Source organism: Mauremys reevesii, linkage group 1, assembly GCF_016161935.1.
Source record: "Mauremys reevesii isolate NIE-2019 linkage group 1, ASM1616193v1, whole genome shotgun sequence".
Lineage (NCBI taxonomy): Eukaryota > Metazoa > Chordata > Testudines > Geoemydidae > Mauremys > Mauremys reevesii.
In genome coordinates, this window is record NC_052623.1 from 138,893,271 (window position 1) to 138,910,473 (window position 17,203).

Here is a 17,203-nt window from a genome sequence, read left to right on the forward strand (position 1 = left end):
CAACTGGTTGAAAGACCATTCTCAAAGAATAATTATCAGTGGTTTGCTGTCAAACTGGGAGGATGAATCCAGTGGGAGTCACAGGAGTCAGTCCTGGGTCTGGTACTATTCAATATTTTCATTAATGACTTGGATAAGTGTGGAGTATCCTTATAAAATGTATGGATGACACCAAACTGGGAGGGATTACAAGCACTTTGGAGGAATGGATTAGGATTGAAAATGGCCTTGAGAATTTGGAGATTGGTGTCAAATCAAGAAGATGAAATTCAATAAAAATGCATGTGTGAAGTATTTTGCTTGGAATGGAAAAAATCAAATGCAACTACAAAATGGGGAATAACTGGCTACAAGGTAGTACTGCTGAGAAGAACGTGGGGGTTATAGTGTAGCAGAAGTTGAATATGAGTCAACAACATGATGCAGTTGTGGAAAAGGTTATTTTAGTTCTGGGGTGTATTAACAGGAGTGTCATATATAAGGTGTAGGAGAAAATTGTCTTGCTCTGATGGGCACAGGTGAAGTCTCAGCTGGAAATCTGTGTCCAATTCTGGGCGCCACAACTTAGAAAAGATGTGAACAAACTGGAGAGTGTCCAGATGAGAACAACAAAAATGATAACAGGTTTGGAAAACCTGACCTATGAGGAAAGGTTAAAAAGACTGGTTATGTTTAGTTTTGGAAAAAGAAAACTGAAGGGTGATCTGATAATCTTCAAATATGTTAAGGTCTGTTTTAATGAGCACTGTGCTCAATTGTTCTCCATGTCCACTGAAGGTAGGAAAAGATGTAATGGGCTTAATCTGCAGCAAGGGAGATTTAGATTCGATATTAGGAAAAACTTTTAAGTATAAGGGTACTTAAACTCTGGATTAGATGTCCAAGGGAATTTGTGGAATCCCTGTCATTGAAGGTTTTTAAGAACCAGTTGGACAGACACCTGTCAGGGATTGTCTAGGTTTACTTGGTCCTGCCTCAGTCCAGATGACTTCTCAAGGTCCCTTCCAATCCTACATCTCTATGATTCTATGATTCTACATTAAGTGGGGGAGTACACAGAACAGAACAATGGAGCAGTGCATTATGACTGAAAATTGAATTGTAGAGTGGATTGGTGAGAATTTCAATATGAATCTTTTTTCACATTAATCCACACACACAAACACCTATCTTTCTTTCACAATGCATCTTTTGTTTATCACTTGGTTCTACTATGTGGTAGTTTGGATGAGTATTAATAAAAAAATATTAAAATAATGGTGCATGGGAGGCGTTTGGCTGATCCCATGCTGGAATGCAAATTTCATGATTTTTTATTTGACCATATTAAGGAACTTCTCATTGTAACATGCTTCTGGGGACACCCACAGCTGTGAGCCACTGTGTTACCTCTCTGCCTCAGCAAGAGTAAATTTTGCTGGAGATTAGACTGTGTCAGCTCCCTGACACACCAGTCTGTGTTCCTTACTGGCAAACTTCTTGAGACTCTACCAGTCTTAACCTTGGCTAACGGTAATAATCAGTGAACTCCAGCCCCCGAGCTCCTCAGAGATGTCTCTTTGCACTGCACAGCACTTATCTCTGTACATTCACAGACAACATTAAGTTTGCTGCTCTTTGATAGAGTCAATAAATTACAGCTTATTAACTTATCTAGTGGAAGCACATCCTCTCCTTCAAACACAGTGCTGAGGTGGTTTATAGTAAAAATAAAACACATTTATTAACAGAGGGTCATCGGTTAAGTGATCGCAAGTAGAAGGAATAAAGCTAGAAATGGTTACAAACCAGTAAAAGTGAAGATACGCTTTCTGATGTGTCAGACCTAACTCAACAAGCTACAGTTTTTATTCAAGGTAGTTTCCTCACCACTCTTCCTTTTCCAGAAATAGCTGCTAACTCTTAGCCAGGGTCCTCAAAGAGTCCAAGGTCCTGGTTTTCCTTGTCTCCTCAGGTGAAGGATAACTTAGTCTTTCAGTGTTTCCATATCTCAAAGTCTGCCCATGTTTTCAGGGTTAAATTTATCCCCTGGGGTTCAGTCTCATGCCTCCTCTCAGGGGCTGACCCCATCTTGATTAAGGTGTTCCTGAGGTGCTCTTATGTGGTGCTTCCTGATGCAATTTTACAAAATAAATGTTCTCTTCCTGCAACTCTTGATTCAAATGAATAGTCCATTGAATTTGGTCACACCTGATTTGAGGTGTTGGACTCTTTCCTTTGTCTGGAGAAAACCTGTTTATCAACTCCTGACATGCCTGGTTTAAACACCTTTTAGTCACAAACTTTAAAGGATAATATCCATGAGTATCCATAAAGCCACCCCCAGCATTGTCATATACATTTCCCAAGGATATTATTGACCAGTGTGTTATTTCAAATGATCCCTTACAAGGGATATTTTGTACAAATAGCATTGCAGTAGTGTGTATGGTGCTGAGGCTCACACTCATGCCTTGGCACAGATTATGCACTTTACATGTTGATCAACAGCACAGAGCCATTAATGCAAAGCAACTGGCTGTTTTCATAGACTATTGGGAAACAACTGCCTTTGCAATCTGCTCACACTGATAGTTCTGGAGCTGTCAGCTCTCATGCCTGAAAAGCTGCTACCTTCCCATTCTCTGGTTCCAATGAGCACTCTCTAGAGACCAGACAAGAAGCACACTCCTGGGTCTTCACACGCCAATCAATAATAAAGACAATCAATTCAAATTCCCAAAAGGAAGAAATAAGTGGTAACAATTGCTCTGTTACAATGGAGTAATGAAGACAGATTTTCAGAGCTAAATGGCTTGCAGTGGAGTGGAATGGAAGGGCATGAAAGAAGAGGACTCGCAAGGTATTTTTGGGTTGAAATATATAGGAAGAATTAAAGGTGTAAGACAAAGTTTTCAAAAGTGAGTTAGGCATCTAAGAATCTAACTCCTATTGCAAGTCAATGGGACTTAGGCTCCTAAATCAGCTAGGTGCTTTTAAATTTTTACCCATAGTCTATTTTCGTGCATAGAGATTTATGCATGTAACTGTATATTATGAAAATAAGGAGACTGGATAGCTCAGGAGATTGGCAATTGCATATAGAGCCTTCACCTCTAGATCACTGGTCTAGGGGCAGAATTGCTAAGCAGAGACTCAATGTTAGACAGCCTAAGGGCTTGTCTACATGTCAAGTTACTGTTTGCTGCACAGTAACGTCCCATGTGATCACTGCTACAGTGCAGTGAAAGTTCTGGAGAGCAGCTTAGCGTACTACTGCTTCAAAGCCTAGTATACTGAACTGCGCTGCAGGACTTTCACAGCACTGATCGCAGGGGATGTTATTGCGTGACAAGTTGCTGTGCGCTAGATTCATACATTGGTTTACTGCAAAGTAACTTGCTGTGTAGACAAGCCCTAAGTGAAATGATCTCAGTACAGTAACCCTATAATTGGCTCCTACATGCATTTCTACTGGGAATCTCATCAGAAAGGGACAGAAATTAATAGGCATGGTGAATGTACTCTCCTATAATTCCAAGAGATGGTCCCTCTAGTTCAGAGCTGAGGCTCTTGTGTGGCATGAAGAAACTTACCCCGCTCCTCTGGTTCCTGTCCTAGGACAGAGGTCATCACTCTTCAGGGATGTTAATCCAGCAACTTTCAGGAGCTCTTTAATGCATATAAAAATTGGACTTAACTGAGATTTTCTTTCCTCAAAACTTTGCTGGGATTTTACCTACATTACTCTCATTAAATTCAACAGGAGACACTCAGGCAAAACCATATGCAACACTTCAAAACTGTATTGCTGAATGTGTAGTGTTTGACCTCAGTGTATGTCAATATGCAGATAGCTCTGGTAGTAGCTACTGGAGAGGAAATGCTTCCTTTTTGTGACTCATTCTGTAACCACCTTGATCTGTCATGCCTCTGTCTTTGGTGGGAGGACAGGACATTCTTGGTGAAGAACCTTTAACTCTGGAATTTGCATCTCTTTGGTCTGACAGTCTGAGTCTATTGACATTGGGGGTATATGTTGCAAGGCTGTATATTTGTTCAGGTTTTTTCCTGGGGTCAATCAAAGGCAGGACACCTGTTAATCCTTTGTGTGAGGAAAAGAGTTCTGTTACTATTGCCCATTGTTTATTTAGATTGATAGATTGACTGACTGATTTTGTGTATGTGTGTGTAATTTTTTATTGTTGATCTGCATAGGAAAGGATATTAGGCACATGATCTACAAATTGAAATGTAAGTAAAATCGAAATGCCTCTCAGATAAATAAGGACGTACCTAAATTGTGGTGCAGTATGTCAAAAATTATGGATTGTCATGGGGAAGAAAGGCAAAAGTGCCAAGGAAGTCATGAATATTTTATCTTACATTTACCCTGCATATCTGATTGGCTGCAATGATCACAGTGGGTGTAATCCAGCTCCAGGTGAAGTCACTGGAAAGTCCCCCATTGGGTTTAGCGGGAACTGGACTCACACACTGACAGAGTGCATGCATTCAGTACAAGGACAATATATAAAACAACAGTAGTATCACACCAAGCTACTCAAACCAACACCATGCAACCCAAACCATCTAGCAGCCCGATCTTCCATTTGCCAAATCCTTCCCCCAAACACTCCCACAGCACACTGATCCAACCATTCAGCTTCTGAACCAGTTTGCCATCCCTGGGTCCTAACACGTACAATTCACATACAATCAACTGCTGAACCAGGATTCAACTCTGACAATAAGCCTGACTTCCATTCGAGCTATCAACCCTGTTTTCCCTCAGTTCTGTAGGATAAACACAGGACATAATTTCTCAGATGATGAACACTCCTACTAGGAACACATCAACCCTACCTCTGAGCTGTGAAGTTAAAAAACAGAGAATTGGCAAAAACTTTAAAAAATCACAGAAGATGGAAAAAGGGCCACACTGATAAAGCAGTAAGCTGCCAGCGCACCATAATGTCAAAATAGATTTTTTTACCAAGTATAAGGATACATTTTATACACACCACATAAAACACTCTCAGAATCAGAAGGGCTTGATTCTACTACACTTATTGATTTCAGCAGAACTTCTTGCAGAGCAAGGCATTGGTCAGCGTGACTAAGGGTGACAGATTCAGGCTCTGTATTAACACAGTGCCAGTAAAAGGTCAGATGAGTAATTTACATAAACCCCTTTGTTAGGAGCAGCATGGAGCAACAGTGGCACAGAGAGAGCAGCAGGAGGTGTTCTGACTCCTGGCATGTAGGCATAGGGCAGAGTTTCTCAAATAGGGGTTGCCGCTTGTGTAGGGAAAGCCCCTGGCGGGCCGGGCCGGTGTGTTTACCTGTCCCGTCCGCAGGTCCAGCCGATTGCGGCTCCCACTGGCCGCGGGTCACTGCTCCAGGCCAATGGGAGCTGCTGGAAGTGGAGGTGGAGCACTTTGCATTTGTCTTTGTTAAACTTCTTCCTGTTTACGTCAGACCATTTCTCCAATTTGTCCAGATCATTTTGAATTATGACCCTATCCTCCAAAGCAGTTGCAATCCCTCCCAGTTTGGTATCATCTGCAAACTTAATAAGTGTACTTTCTATGCCAGTATCTAAGTCTTTGATGAAGATATTGAACAGAGCCAGTCCCAAAACAGACCCCTGCGGAACCCCACTTGTTATACCTTTCCAGCAGGATTGGGAACCATTAATAACTACTCTCTGAGTATGGTTATCCAGCCAGTTATGGACTCACCTTATAGTAGCCCCAGCTAAGTGGTATCTGCCTAGTTTATCGATAAGAATATCATGTGAGACCGTATCAAATGCCTTACTAAAGTCTAGGTATACCACATCCGCCGCTTCTCCCTTATCCACAAGACTCATTATCCTATCAAAGAAAGCTATCAGATTGGTTTGACACGATTTGTTCTTTACAAATCCATGCTGGCTATTCCCTATCACCTTACCACCTTCCAAGTGTTTGCAGATGATTTCCTTAATTACTTGCTCCATTATCTTCCCTGGCACAGAAGTTAAACTAACTGGTCTGTAGTTTCCTGGGTTGTTTTTATTTCCCTTTTTATAGATGGGCACTATATTTGCCCTTTTCCAGTCTTCTGGAATCTCTCCTGTCTCCCATGATTTTCCAAAGATAATAGCTAGAGGCTCAGATACCTCCTCTATTAGTTCCTTGAGTATTCTAGGATGCATTTCATCAGGCCCTGGTGACTTGCAGGCATCTAACTTTTCTAAGAGATTTTTAACTTGTTTTTTTTATTATTTTATCTTCTAAACCTACCCCCTTCCCATTAGCATTCACTATGTGAGGCATTCCTTCAGACGTCTCGGTGAAGACCGAAACAAAGTCGTCATTAAGCATCTCTGCCATTTCCAAGTTTCCTGTTACTGTTTCTCCCTCCTCACTGAGCAGTGGGCCTACCCTGTCCTTGGTCTTCCTCTTGCTTCTAATGTATTGATAAAAAAGTCTTCTTGTTTCCCTTTATTCCTGTAGCTAGTTTGAGCTCGTTTTGTGTCTTTGCCTTTCTAACCTTGCCCCTGCTAGGTCAGGGGTGGGCAAACTTTTTGGCCCAAGGACCACATCAGGGAATAGAAATTTTATGGTGGGCCATGAATGCTCACGAAATTGGGGTTGGGGTGCGGGAGGGGATGTGGGCTCTGGGGTGGGGCTGGAGATGAGGAGTTTGGGGTGCAGGAGGGTGCTCTGGGCTGGGATCGAGGGGTTGGGAAAGCAAGAGGGAGATCAGGGCTGGGGCCAGGGTTTGGGGTGTGGGGAGAGGCTCAGGGGGTGCAGGCTCAGAGTGGCGCTGACCTCAAGTGGCTCCCGGAAGCAGCATCATGTCCTTGTTTTGGCTCCTATGCGGAGGTGCAGCCAGGTGGCTCTGTGCGCTGCCTCATCCGCAGGCACTCCCACTGCAGCTCCCATTGGAGCATGTATGAGCTGGAGCGGGGCCATGACGCAGCTTCCTGGAGCCGTGTGGTATGGCCCCGACCCAGCACCCCGGCCGGAGCACCGGAGTGGGACTGAGCTGCGTGGTGCAGCTTGCAGGCTGGCTTAAAATGCTTGCAGTCCAGATTCGGCCTTCGGGCCGTAGTTTGCCCATCCCTGGACTAGGCAGAATAAGTTTATTCTGTTGTTGATACACGTATGTCAGTTCCACAAAATGCAATTCCATAGTCTCAGTACTACAGCAGGTGCCCAGAATTGTGCGTTGTCATAGTCAGATGATACCAGACACAATGTGCTCAGTTAACTAAGCTATTGTAAAGAGGAAGGCACTTAAAGATGATATTGGCTTTAGCTTCATGAAGCAGAATAATAATTTTGGGTCTATTTGTTAGTTCCAGCAAATTGGATCCTCATAAAATACCATACAATTACTGCATTTCAGAGGTCCCTGAGATCTTTGTCCTTTTTTTGTGACAGTTAATGGCTGAAACTGTCATCAATGAAGAAAAAAAGAGATTTAAGGATATTAATAGTTACTGTATATTGCACTATGGAGAATGTTTCTAAATAGGCCCTAAAGGAAAGGGATTTCTATTTTTATTAGACACTATCATACTTAGGGAAACAGCATGATGCACTCCAAAAAGACATGAGAGTAAACAAAGTACATTACTCTTTGGTGAGAAATGTCACACTTATAAGTAAGCATTCAGGGGACCACATGTGCATTTGGTCCCCCTACTTCTTGCCTCTTGTGAGTGATGTGTTGCTCCCTCTTCCCTCACACTTAACACTCCAGCTAGGTGTCTCTGTTTAGATGGAAGAAGAAGTTGTATTTGTTCAAAGCTCGTGGCAGCTAAAATCAATATATGTTGTCCTGGCTCCTCTTCTAGTTTCAACAGTCCCGCTCCTGCAGGCTGGTATGGCGAAGAGGTGGTGCTATGGCCAGAGTTTCTTCTCACCCCTGCTGGGGAGCATTAGACCCCTGTGGAGTGCAGACAGTAAGCAGAGCCTGCATTCTTCTGAGCATAGGCACTGCAATTTACATGGGCCATGCAGCATAGGAGAAAGGCTCCTTGATTTTCCCACTCTTCCCCTGTGCACCTCCATAAAGGCCACCTACAATCTAGCTCTCAGTTTTTCACCTGGTCCTTAGGCAAACTGGCTGATTTCAGTGTGAGTTTGTCTGGTATAGGGCTAGATTATGCCTTTAGGTATATCCCTGAGCAAATGGGGTGTAAATCGCATCTCTTCAGGAAGGCCCTGCACCTCAAAACTGGCACCTTTCTGCAGCACAGTTACTGCCTTACTTCTCCCTTGCTTTGGGAGGTAGAGGGAGTAATTTGCTGCTGTTCTGTATCACCTGCAAACTGCAGAGTTCCCCAGGCCAGCTCGGCTGTGCTGCTCTGTATCACCTGCAAACTGCAGAGTTCCCCAGGCCAGCTCGGCTGTGCTTACCGGCATATCGGTGACTGGTGTCAAGACTCTGCTCATTCTCTATCCATTCCCTGCCCACCTGCTCCAGGTGGGGGTAATAATGGGTGCTTAGCAGTAGCATTCTCTTATTCCTGAATGCCCAGACCCAAGATGTGGAAATCCCACACTGGGCAATTAGTGGTGTTCTTCCCTGTGGGAGCACATAGTTCGAGGGAGACTCTAGGCCTAAGGAGAGAGTTTACAATGAGTTGTGACCTCAAGGCTAGGTCCTGAATATACTTGTCATTCTTCACTCAGCCTGTTAGGATTTTCACATTCATTTTGTGTGTATATGAAAAGAAGTGTTTTTCCTTCTCTATCTCTTGATTGTGCTTACGCATCTTTCCACTCCCCACACCCCCGCAATTCAAGTGTTGTGCCTGTATCCCATTCTTTGATTTTCAATAATTATTCTTTCCTTATATACCCCTTTGCCCAAATAAATGTCCAAAGAAAATTGTCAAATACCTGGGAATTGTTTTATACCTCTCATATAATGACAACACCATTGACACTGTAGTTAAAGAGAATCTGATTCACGCGAAGAAAAAAGTCACCATGTGCAGACTGAACACTAGAGAGTACAGAGCTTGGATGAAGGTGAAAAAAACTCTCCAGGGCAAGAAGAAAAGATAAATCTAGAAGTGACCATATCTAGTAAATGAGGCATTCAACATAAGACACCAGCACCAAAGAATGTGCATCAAAGGCCACTGACAAAAGCAGAGTTAACAACTGGAAAAGCCTCAGCAGACAATTCTATGAACACTTAATTCAATTCAGCAGTACTCCTGTGTGATGAAGTGTACAGACCCCCCTCTAGCAGCTAGCAGGGAGAGGTTTACACGCTACTCATAGAGAGGAAAGTCCACAGCTATATATCATAAATATGGGAACTGTCAAAAAAGCATGGCTCAGCCAACTCTGGAGAATTATCTCTGGGATACTGAGGGCTCGATTCAGGAAAATAGTCTGTGAGGTACTAAGGAGCCTCTAGTTAAAGGAGGTGCGCTGCACTTTAAAGCACCAGGCCTCTTTTAGAAGGCTGCACACTAGGAAGTCTGGTTAGCTGGCAGTAGGCTCAGGCCTGCTGGGGAGATGATGGGATCGTAAATACTACGAAACCTTAGCTATCTGGCAGACAAGCAGTTCCCACTTCAGCTATCCTTTTTTGGGAGTTAACTCCATTCAGAAACCAGGATGAATTTTTTTTTTTTAAATTTTAAATAATCATAATAATACCTAGCTCTTATATGGATCCAAAATGTATAGGTAATCCAGTCAGCAGAATGTCAAAACCCTGGAGTATGGTTGCACACTCAGCCATGGTTTATCCCATTCTAGAAAACTAAAAAGTAGCCAAAAATAATGTAATAATACTTAATGAAAGGATTAGATGCATATCAAAACAGAGGACTTGATTTAACATCCAGGTTTGCTTGGTTTTTAGAGGTAGGGATTTGAGTAGTCAAATCAGGCAAAAGCTTGTGGGTTTTGGAACAGACCCTTATGGGTTTGGAACAGGGTCTGAAACCTCAAGTGCAGTTGAAGAGTTTTTGCCACTGTAATTCCAAATGCACTATTAGATGAGATAATCTTGAAGGAGGGATACAAGTGTATGAAACTTTTTTAAATTAAAAGTGTTTTGAACACTCTTTCCTTAAAGCCATGCTTCCCCTTTAAGGCCAACAAATGATTATCCCCCACACCCTCTGTGAACTACTAACAAAACCAACAAAAGAAAAATCTTCAGAAGAAAAAAAACAGAGGGAATTAAGATGTGTGCCAAACTGGACTGCTGAGTCATTTTGCTTTTTTATTACATGTATCTCCTATTCTTTCCCTGTACATTATTTAACTAGGCCCCCATTTACACTGTGCAAACAGACTGACTTCACTGGGGCTCTCTGCAGGTGCAGCCACCTATCCCACCTTATGAATGTTGCAGGACTGGGGCCATAGAGTGTAAGTTTATTTGGCAAATGCCTTTTTTGTCTGTAAAGTACCAGTTATAAATCATATGATGGATTTATAAATAAATGCAAATAAGGAACAACAAATTCATGCCTCATTGATATATTGGAATTATTTCAGGATAGCAAGGCAAACTTGCAGAAAAGGAGAGTGGATGCATTGGCAATATTTAGATATACAGAAATCGTTGGCCAATGAATGAATGCCTTCAGTGTGAAGATACAAAATGAACAAAATGTTGGGTTTACTAGACTGAAACTTGGGAGAAGGGAAGAAAAGGAAATGCTGTTAAAAACTACACCTCTGATGAGAAAAAGAAAACAATGCAGCACTTCATTTGCAGTAGCTTGTAGGCTGGTATTTGTTCCAAGACAAAAGAGAAATTTGCACAAAAACCTTTTGTTAATAAAACTAAGATTGCTGGACTCCACTGAAATGCACTTTTAAACACCCCCAAAGGAATGTTACTTTTTACTTTTACAAATATTCTATGTCTTTCATAAAAATGCAAATGTGAAACACAGAATTTTTAAATATCAGGAAAATTTTAAGATTAAAAAATTGGTAATGGGAAAATAGAAAAAAAAGTATGTAATATTAACTGCATATGTGAAATCTGCCACTGCCTGAATTCAATCATCTAGCCTTAGTCCAATCTGATTGATTAGGAATTCATTTAAAACCACCTCTTTGTTACATCATAGCAAAAGGGCTAGTAGTTAAAAATTAAATATCATTTAGGCTTCCTTCATGTTTTTACACTTCAGTGATTCTTAAATAATGAGGAAGGTTGGAGTTGGGGACAGAGGAAATATAGTGTTGCTGTCTACCAAAAGCTGTGCCTAGTCAAGATTGGTAGTGACCAAACATTGTTATGCTTAAGAGGCATCTTGGTGTCTGATGTGAAAAGGGTTGGTTGTCTGAATCCTGTTTTTAATGGACAGGAGTCTACGTTAATAGTTGCCCTTGTTGGAAGTCTCAGCAGAAAGGCCAAGGACTGAATGGAATAGGCACGATGACTGAACTGCCAGAGATGGTCTCTTCATCGCTGGGCTGAGATGTGGGGCAATGTGGGAAGATTACAATGCCACTGCCTGTGTTGTTCTGGTCTGGTGCATCAACAAAGAACTTTTGTGTCTAATGTCAATCGAACACTTTTCATAAATCCTTACATGAAAAAAGTAAAACTATTTTCTGACAAAACCAGTCTAATCAAAGTAGTTGTGGTGATATTGTTTCTTTGATGGACATGCACATGACTTTGACTGTGAAATCGCACTTTTCTACTTAGTTTCATCCACATCTGTACCAGTCTGCACAGATGTTGATGGATCTGTGCTTTTGCTTCACTGTATATTGCAACATTTTTATTGCATTCCACAGGTCCTCCAGTAAACGTTACTTGCAATATTTTTATCAACAGTTTTGGATCAGTCACAGAAACCACAATGGTAAGTGTTATGATGCCACTGGCAAGAAAACAACAATACTTGATATGTCATGAACAGAACCTGTCAATTTTTCTATTTATTGTTCAACTTGCAGGTCCTCCTGTAAATGTTACCTGCAACATATTTATCAACAGCTTTGGTTCAATAGCAGAAACTACAATGGTGAGTGGGACTGAACATTGAAGCCATCTTGTGAAGGAGTGGGATGTGGTATAGAATGGTGCTATTATAGAGGGGATAGTTACTGAGTGCCTAAGCTACTAAGAATGTACCTATAGTATTAAAATACAATAAACTTTACATACCATAGCGCTAAAGGTTAGGAATAGCTACTGTTGGTGTTTGCTTTTTTTGTCATAAACAGTGCTCTAAATAATAAATATTTAGTCAAAGGAGTAAAAAAAGTATGATTATGACTTAAATAAATGTAACCCCTGGAGATACACATGGAAATCAAGCTTAACTCTAAGACAAATGTCTGATGGCTCTGTCTCACATTTGCACGATAATGCTACAATTAGAGCTTTACATATTTTAGTAATCTCCAGGGCTATAAATTAGAGTTGTGTGACATTTCAGTAATGAAACTGAAATGAACCAGATACAACTCTTCTGACTTCAGGTTTTGTTACAGATAGGAAACTTTGACCATTTCACCAAAACATGTGTGAACCTATAGGGGCAATCTTAACTAGGTTTAAGTGAATTTGGACTATTTATGGTTTTGAGATTGAAACCAGGAAAAACTCAACCCAACATCAGGTAGGCTGAGACAATTTTCTCCCAGATTTGCTTTTAGTCTTTGCTTTTGTTTGAACCTGACAACTCAAAGTAAAACTGAGTGGATGCTAATCTATACAATTAGGTTCAAAGAAAAGATTTCCCACAAATCCTTGTGAACCTGAAGTGCTGAGATTCATACATCTCTACTATAATTTAAAAAGAGAAAAACTTTTGGTGCACATGCTCCCTTCTAGTGCTCATAATTCCTGTTAATGCTGAAGGGACTTTTTTAAAAATAGCATAGCGCTCCTGACAGGTAGCATTCAACCATCTTTCCAGTCATGGATTCTTACACTACAAACAGGCCTATAGACTTTGATGGGACTATACATGGAGCCAAGCTACAGTGATTGAAGGTGGTGGAGTCTTGTCCATAGTATTTTAAGTTTTCAACCCACTACAGAAAGTAGAAATGGGTTGGCACCACAGAATGGATTCACATTTTGAATACTTGAAAATTCTGGAGTATTTAGATCCAGGGATTTAGTTCAGTCTACTATAGATAAGGACTAGCTATATATTGCAATTTGGATTCAGATGTAACCTTCCCCTGCCCCCTCCTACCTAAAAATCAGGTGTATCATTGAAATGAGAATATACCTCACTCCACAACAAAATCCAGTGAGATTCCTGTGCACCACTTTAAAGGAAGAGCTGTGAGCTATTCTGAAGTAATCACACAGCAGTTCTGACACTGTTTTGTTTAGTCCCCTTATGGCTCCATCTTATGCTGCTGAGTGCCTTATAGACCTGCTGAAGTCAAAGACAGTAGAGATTTCTCAGCACTTGGCAGGATCAAACCCCTATAATCAACATCAAGCACATTATCTATAAAAAGACATGGCAAATCAAGCACAGGTTTTAAATAATATGGTTATAAATGTTACCATGAAATGTTTGCATTCTGAAAGAACATGTGTGTATCTTAGCTAGTTAATAGATACCTGATTTAAATATTTATTTAAATTATGCCATCATTTTAAATTTTAAAAAGCACTGAAAAGATTTAGGAGCTCAAGTCCTACAGAAATGAATGGGACTTATTCTCCTAAATCCTTTGGTGCTTTTGAAAAACCTCTATTTATCTAACTTTTCACTAAAGAATCAATTAACTGCATTTTTAACAAACTAGGTAACTCTCTAACATAATATGGAAAGAGAGGGGCCCCAGTATAAACAATAAGGGAAAACAGCAGAGTGGAGGCAGTAGACGTTATAACTTACAGCAGTGGTTTTCAACCTGTGGTCCACGGAGCCTGGGTATCCGCAAACTATGTCTAAGAGGTCCGCAAAAGGTGACAGTGAAAATAAAGTTTCAGATCCCAGAAAAGGCATTCAATTTTTCTGATCAATCAAAAGTATGTGAATACCCGCACCTACAGCTCAAAACCCGGAAGTGTTGTTGTTACCATAGAAACCCACAGTTTAGCGCCCTTTCTCACACTGCATCAAATGCCATGTCAAGCCCGTGCAACATTTATAGCTGAATTCTGTTCGGTCAGTTTTCAGTGTAAGACTTCTATGGTGAGGGACCACAGGTTGAATTTCCAAAGGAGACCGCAACTCCTTTGGAAATTTTTTAGGGGTCCGCAAATGAAAAAGGTTGAAAAGCATTGACTTACAGTATTTATACATAGTCTTTTAAAATGACCTTGACAAGAAAATCAAAACAACATTGAAAGTGAGAGGGAGGGGAAAAATCAGAATGCCACATAATTTATAACAATCAACAGACTTTATTTTCAGTATCCTTAAAGTCTTGGTAAGATTTCCTAAATCTAAAGGATTCTGAGAAGAAAGTTCTATGCACATAGCCATCGTTTTGCATTCAGTCACCCATTTTTCTGTAGGTCTTAGCACAGAGAGAGAGAGGCACAGCATTACATAGCAAAAATCCTGCACGTCACTGGCTTTACAAGATGGCATTCAATGAAAATATTTGCACGACCTAATGCTGATTGCATTAATTAGACTCCTTCATTGCTTTGATTAAATCCCCTCATTGCATTTTATTATCTATCAAATATGTTAATGTGCACCTTTTCAATGTTCATTAACACATTCTGCTGAAAAAAGCTAAACACTCAAGTAAATGAAAACAAAGACTGTTGGCTTCCTTGTTTTGCTTTATTCATAATATCTGCAGACAGTGTTGAATGAGTTCTGTTAAAGTGGGTGCTGTTCAGCCATTTGATATTGATTTTCCTAATACTGTTACCGCATTAATGACTAGTTTAGAGTATGTTTTTTAAATGTTCCTAGAGGCAGGCATCAATTACTACTCATCTACTTCGCTTTCCAAAGTAAATTTAATTATGTGCTAAAAAGTTTTGCACCCCTTGTGATAAATAATGAAGGCTTTTTTTGCTATCTAGAACTCATTTTGTTCCCGTCAAATGCTCTTGATGATTTTGACATAAAACTAAAATAAAAAAATTGTAAGTAGGTTATACATTAGATTGACAATCAAAAGAAAACGCTCATGTCTCAGAGGACCAAAATGCTTAAAGTGCTTAGGTTTTAAGGGGATATTTTCAGAACATTGCTTGGAAGAGGCATATTGAAAACCTTTGGGAACCAAATTTGGCTCTCAGGTGAGCTCACTGGGAGAAAGGCAGGATTTGGGGCCCAATTCTGCAGTATTTGCTCAGGCAAAATTCTTAGTAACACCAACAGGCATTGTTTCTGACTTCTCAGTAGGATGGATAAAGGGTGAAATTCAATCCTGTAGGCCAGCATAAGTCCCTTGCCTCACTTTAGTCCCACTCAAGCCCTCTTTTGAAGGTTTACATGGAACTTAAGTGATGGATATACCTTGTGCAAGCCCCTTGCAGAGGGGTGAATTTCATGTGGTATGCACAAGTTTACTGATCTGAATGCATGAGAACAATTTGACCCTGAGTAGACTGATGGAATGGGCCCTTTGTCCTTAAACGGTAACAGGTTCTGTGTTCACAGCCAGCAGTGGTTTTGAAATGACTGCATAGTTTGATACCTTTGTACTAATGATGAAAGGTTGGTGGGAAACTGAAGTTAATTTTGTATTTTGTTGGTGGGCTTTTCTTAAAAAACCCCTCCATATTAGTCCAGCTCCACTCCCTTTGAAATCAGTGGAAGTTTTATTGATATTTCAGTGGGAGCAGAGTTAAATCAATGCTAAGGACTTTTGAAAATTCCACCTTACTTATTTACTACCCTTATTTACTGAAATTCCTTAGCTTTGAGGTTTTTTTTATTTGTAATGGTATGAATACAGTTTGCGGTATGCATTTATGAAAAATATTTATTTAAAAAAAATTCAGTTTATAAAACACAACTTGCAGTTCTGCTGTGAGTTTTCACTCTCAATTCTATGAAATGATCCATAGAGACAAATCGCAGCCTTGTTAATTCTTCTGAATTGTAATACACAAATGGAACGGTATCACTTTTTTTTTTATTCCAAAGGAAATTGTTTTCTTCCCTGTGAGGATGATGTACATTATGCCAGAACAGTGGTAGATAACAAAGGGCCTGATACGAAGCCTTTTTATGTTAATGGGAGTTTTTTCATTGTCTTTGGATCAGGCCTTATGTTACGAAGAGTGGACCAACTCATCCTTCATGTAACTCCACTGAAGAAAGCAGAGATACAGCGGGGATGAAGTTGGTCAGCTGACATAACTATTTTGAATGCTTTTACACGTGCAGAATGAATCAGTAAAACCTCAGCACGCAATAGCAGTGATTAAATATCATAGAGGAGTAATCTATCTCAAGTTGAACAACACTGCCAGAGAATTCAGTTGTTCATTGTAGCTAATGACCAGGGGTTTTTAGCTATTGCCCTTGGAGAAGCTAAGAGCAGTTTATAGATTGACAAACTAATTGTTAATTATAGACATACCTAATTGCAAGGATATTGTATTGCTGGTTGACATTTGGGATAAATTCTCTGCTGGCTTCAGTGGCATTCCACCCACTTACTCCAGCAAATAAATTAGCCCTTTCTTTACAACCGGTAAAGTGCAATAGAACTTTGTTGTGGCCGCACGGACAGTATCATCTTTTCACTATAAAAAATGGGACTACAAGTTAGCCACTTAGGCCCTGGTTCAGCCAGGTATTTAAGCATGTGCGTTACATTAAGCATATGAGTAGTCTCACAGAAATCTGTGTACTCAAGCACCTGGCTGATTCAGGGCCCTACAACAGCGCTCTGCCAGATAATATTAATATTTAGAATTTACATAGCATACTTCTCTGACCCTCTTGCAAATGCATTGTGCTGCTTAGGCTGGGAGGGGCAGCTGATTCCCCCAGACACCTGAATCACATCCTTGGGTGAATAAAGCCCTGTTGGGGGAAGGGTGGGATGGAAAAAGGCCCTACCGAATGCACAGCACTCTGACAGCTAGCACAGCAGCTAGCACAGAAGCTGTCTGCAGCCCGAGTAATTTAGAACAGTCCTGCAGCTCTTCTAAGTTACAATGCTGCCTATTTTGGTTCCCAGCTGGCCCAGGAACTTCTACCACCCTTTCCACTCAGCCAATTTCCTGAGCTGTGCCTAATATTAACATGATGCATCCATGGGTTGATCCC

General features: G+C 40.7%; 1 protein-coding gene across 4 annotated transcripts in view; it reads left to right on the top strand.

Annotated features, from left to right (window-relative positions):
- GLRA2 (glycine receptor alpha 2) overlaps window positions 1–17,203 on the top strand; it is a 220,322-nt gene that overhangs the window by 81,193 nt on the left and 121,926 nt on the right. For 2 of the 4 annotated variants that reach the window (XM_039521036.1, XM_039521037.1), the window contains one exon: window positions 11,934–12,001. In XM_039521036.1, coding sequence (XP_039376970.1) covers window positions 11,934–12,001 — 68 coding nt within the window. Of the gene's footprint in view, window positions 1–11,771; window positions 11,840–11,933; window positions 12,002–17,203 lie in introns of all 4 variants that reach the window. The other 2 variants (XM_039521039.1, XM_039521038.1) reach the window with 2 other exon arrangements.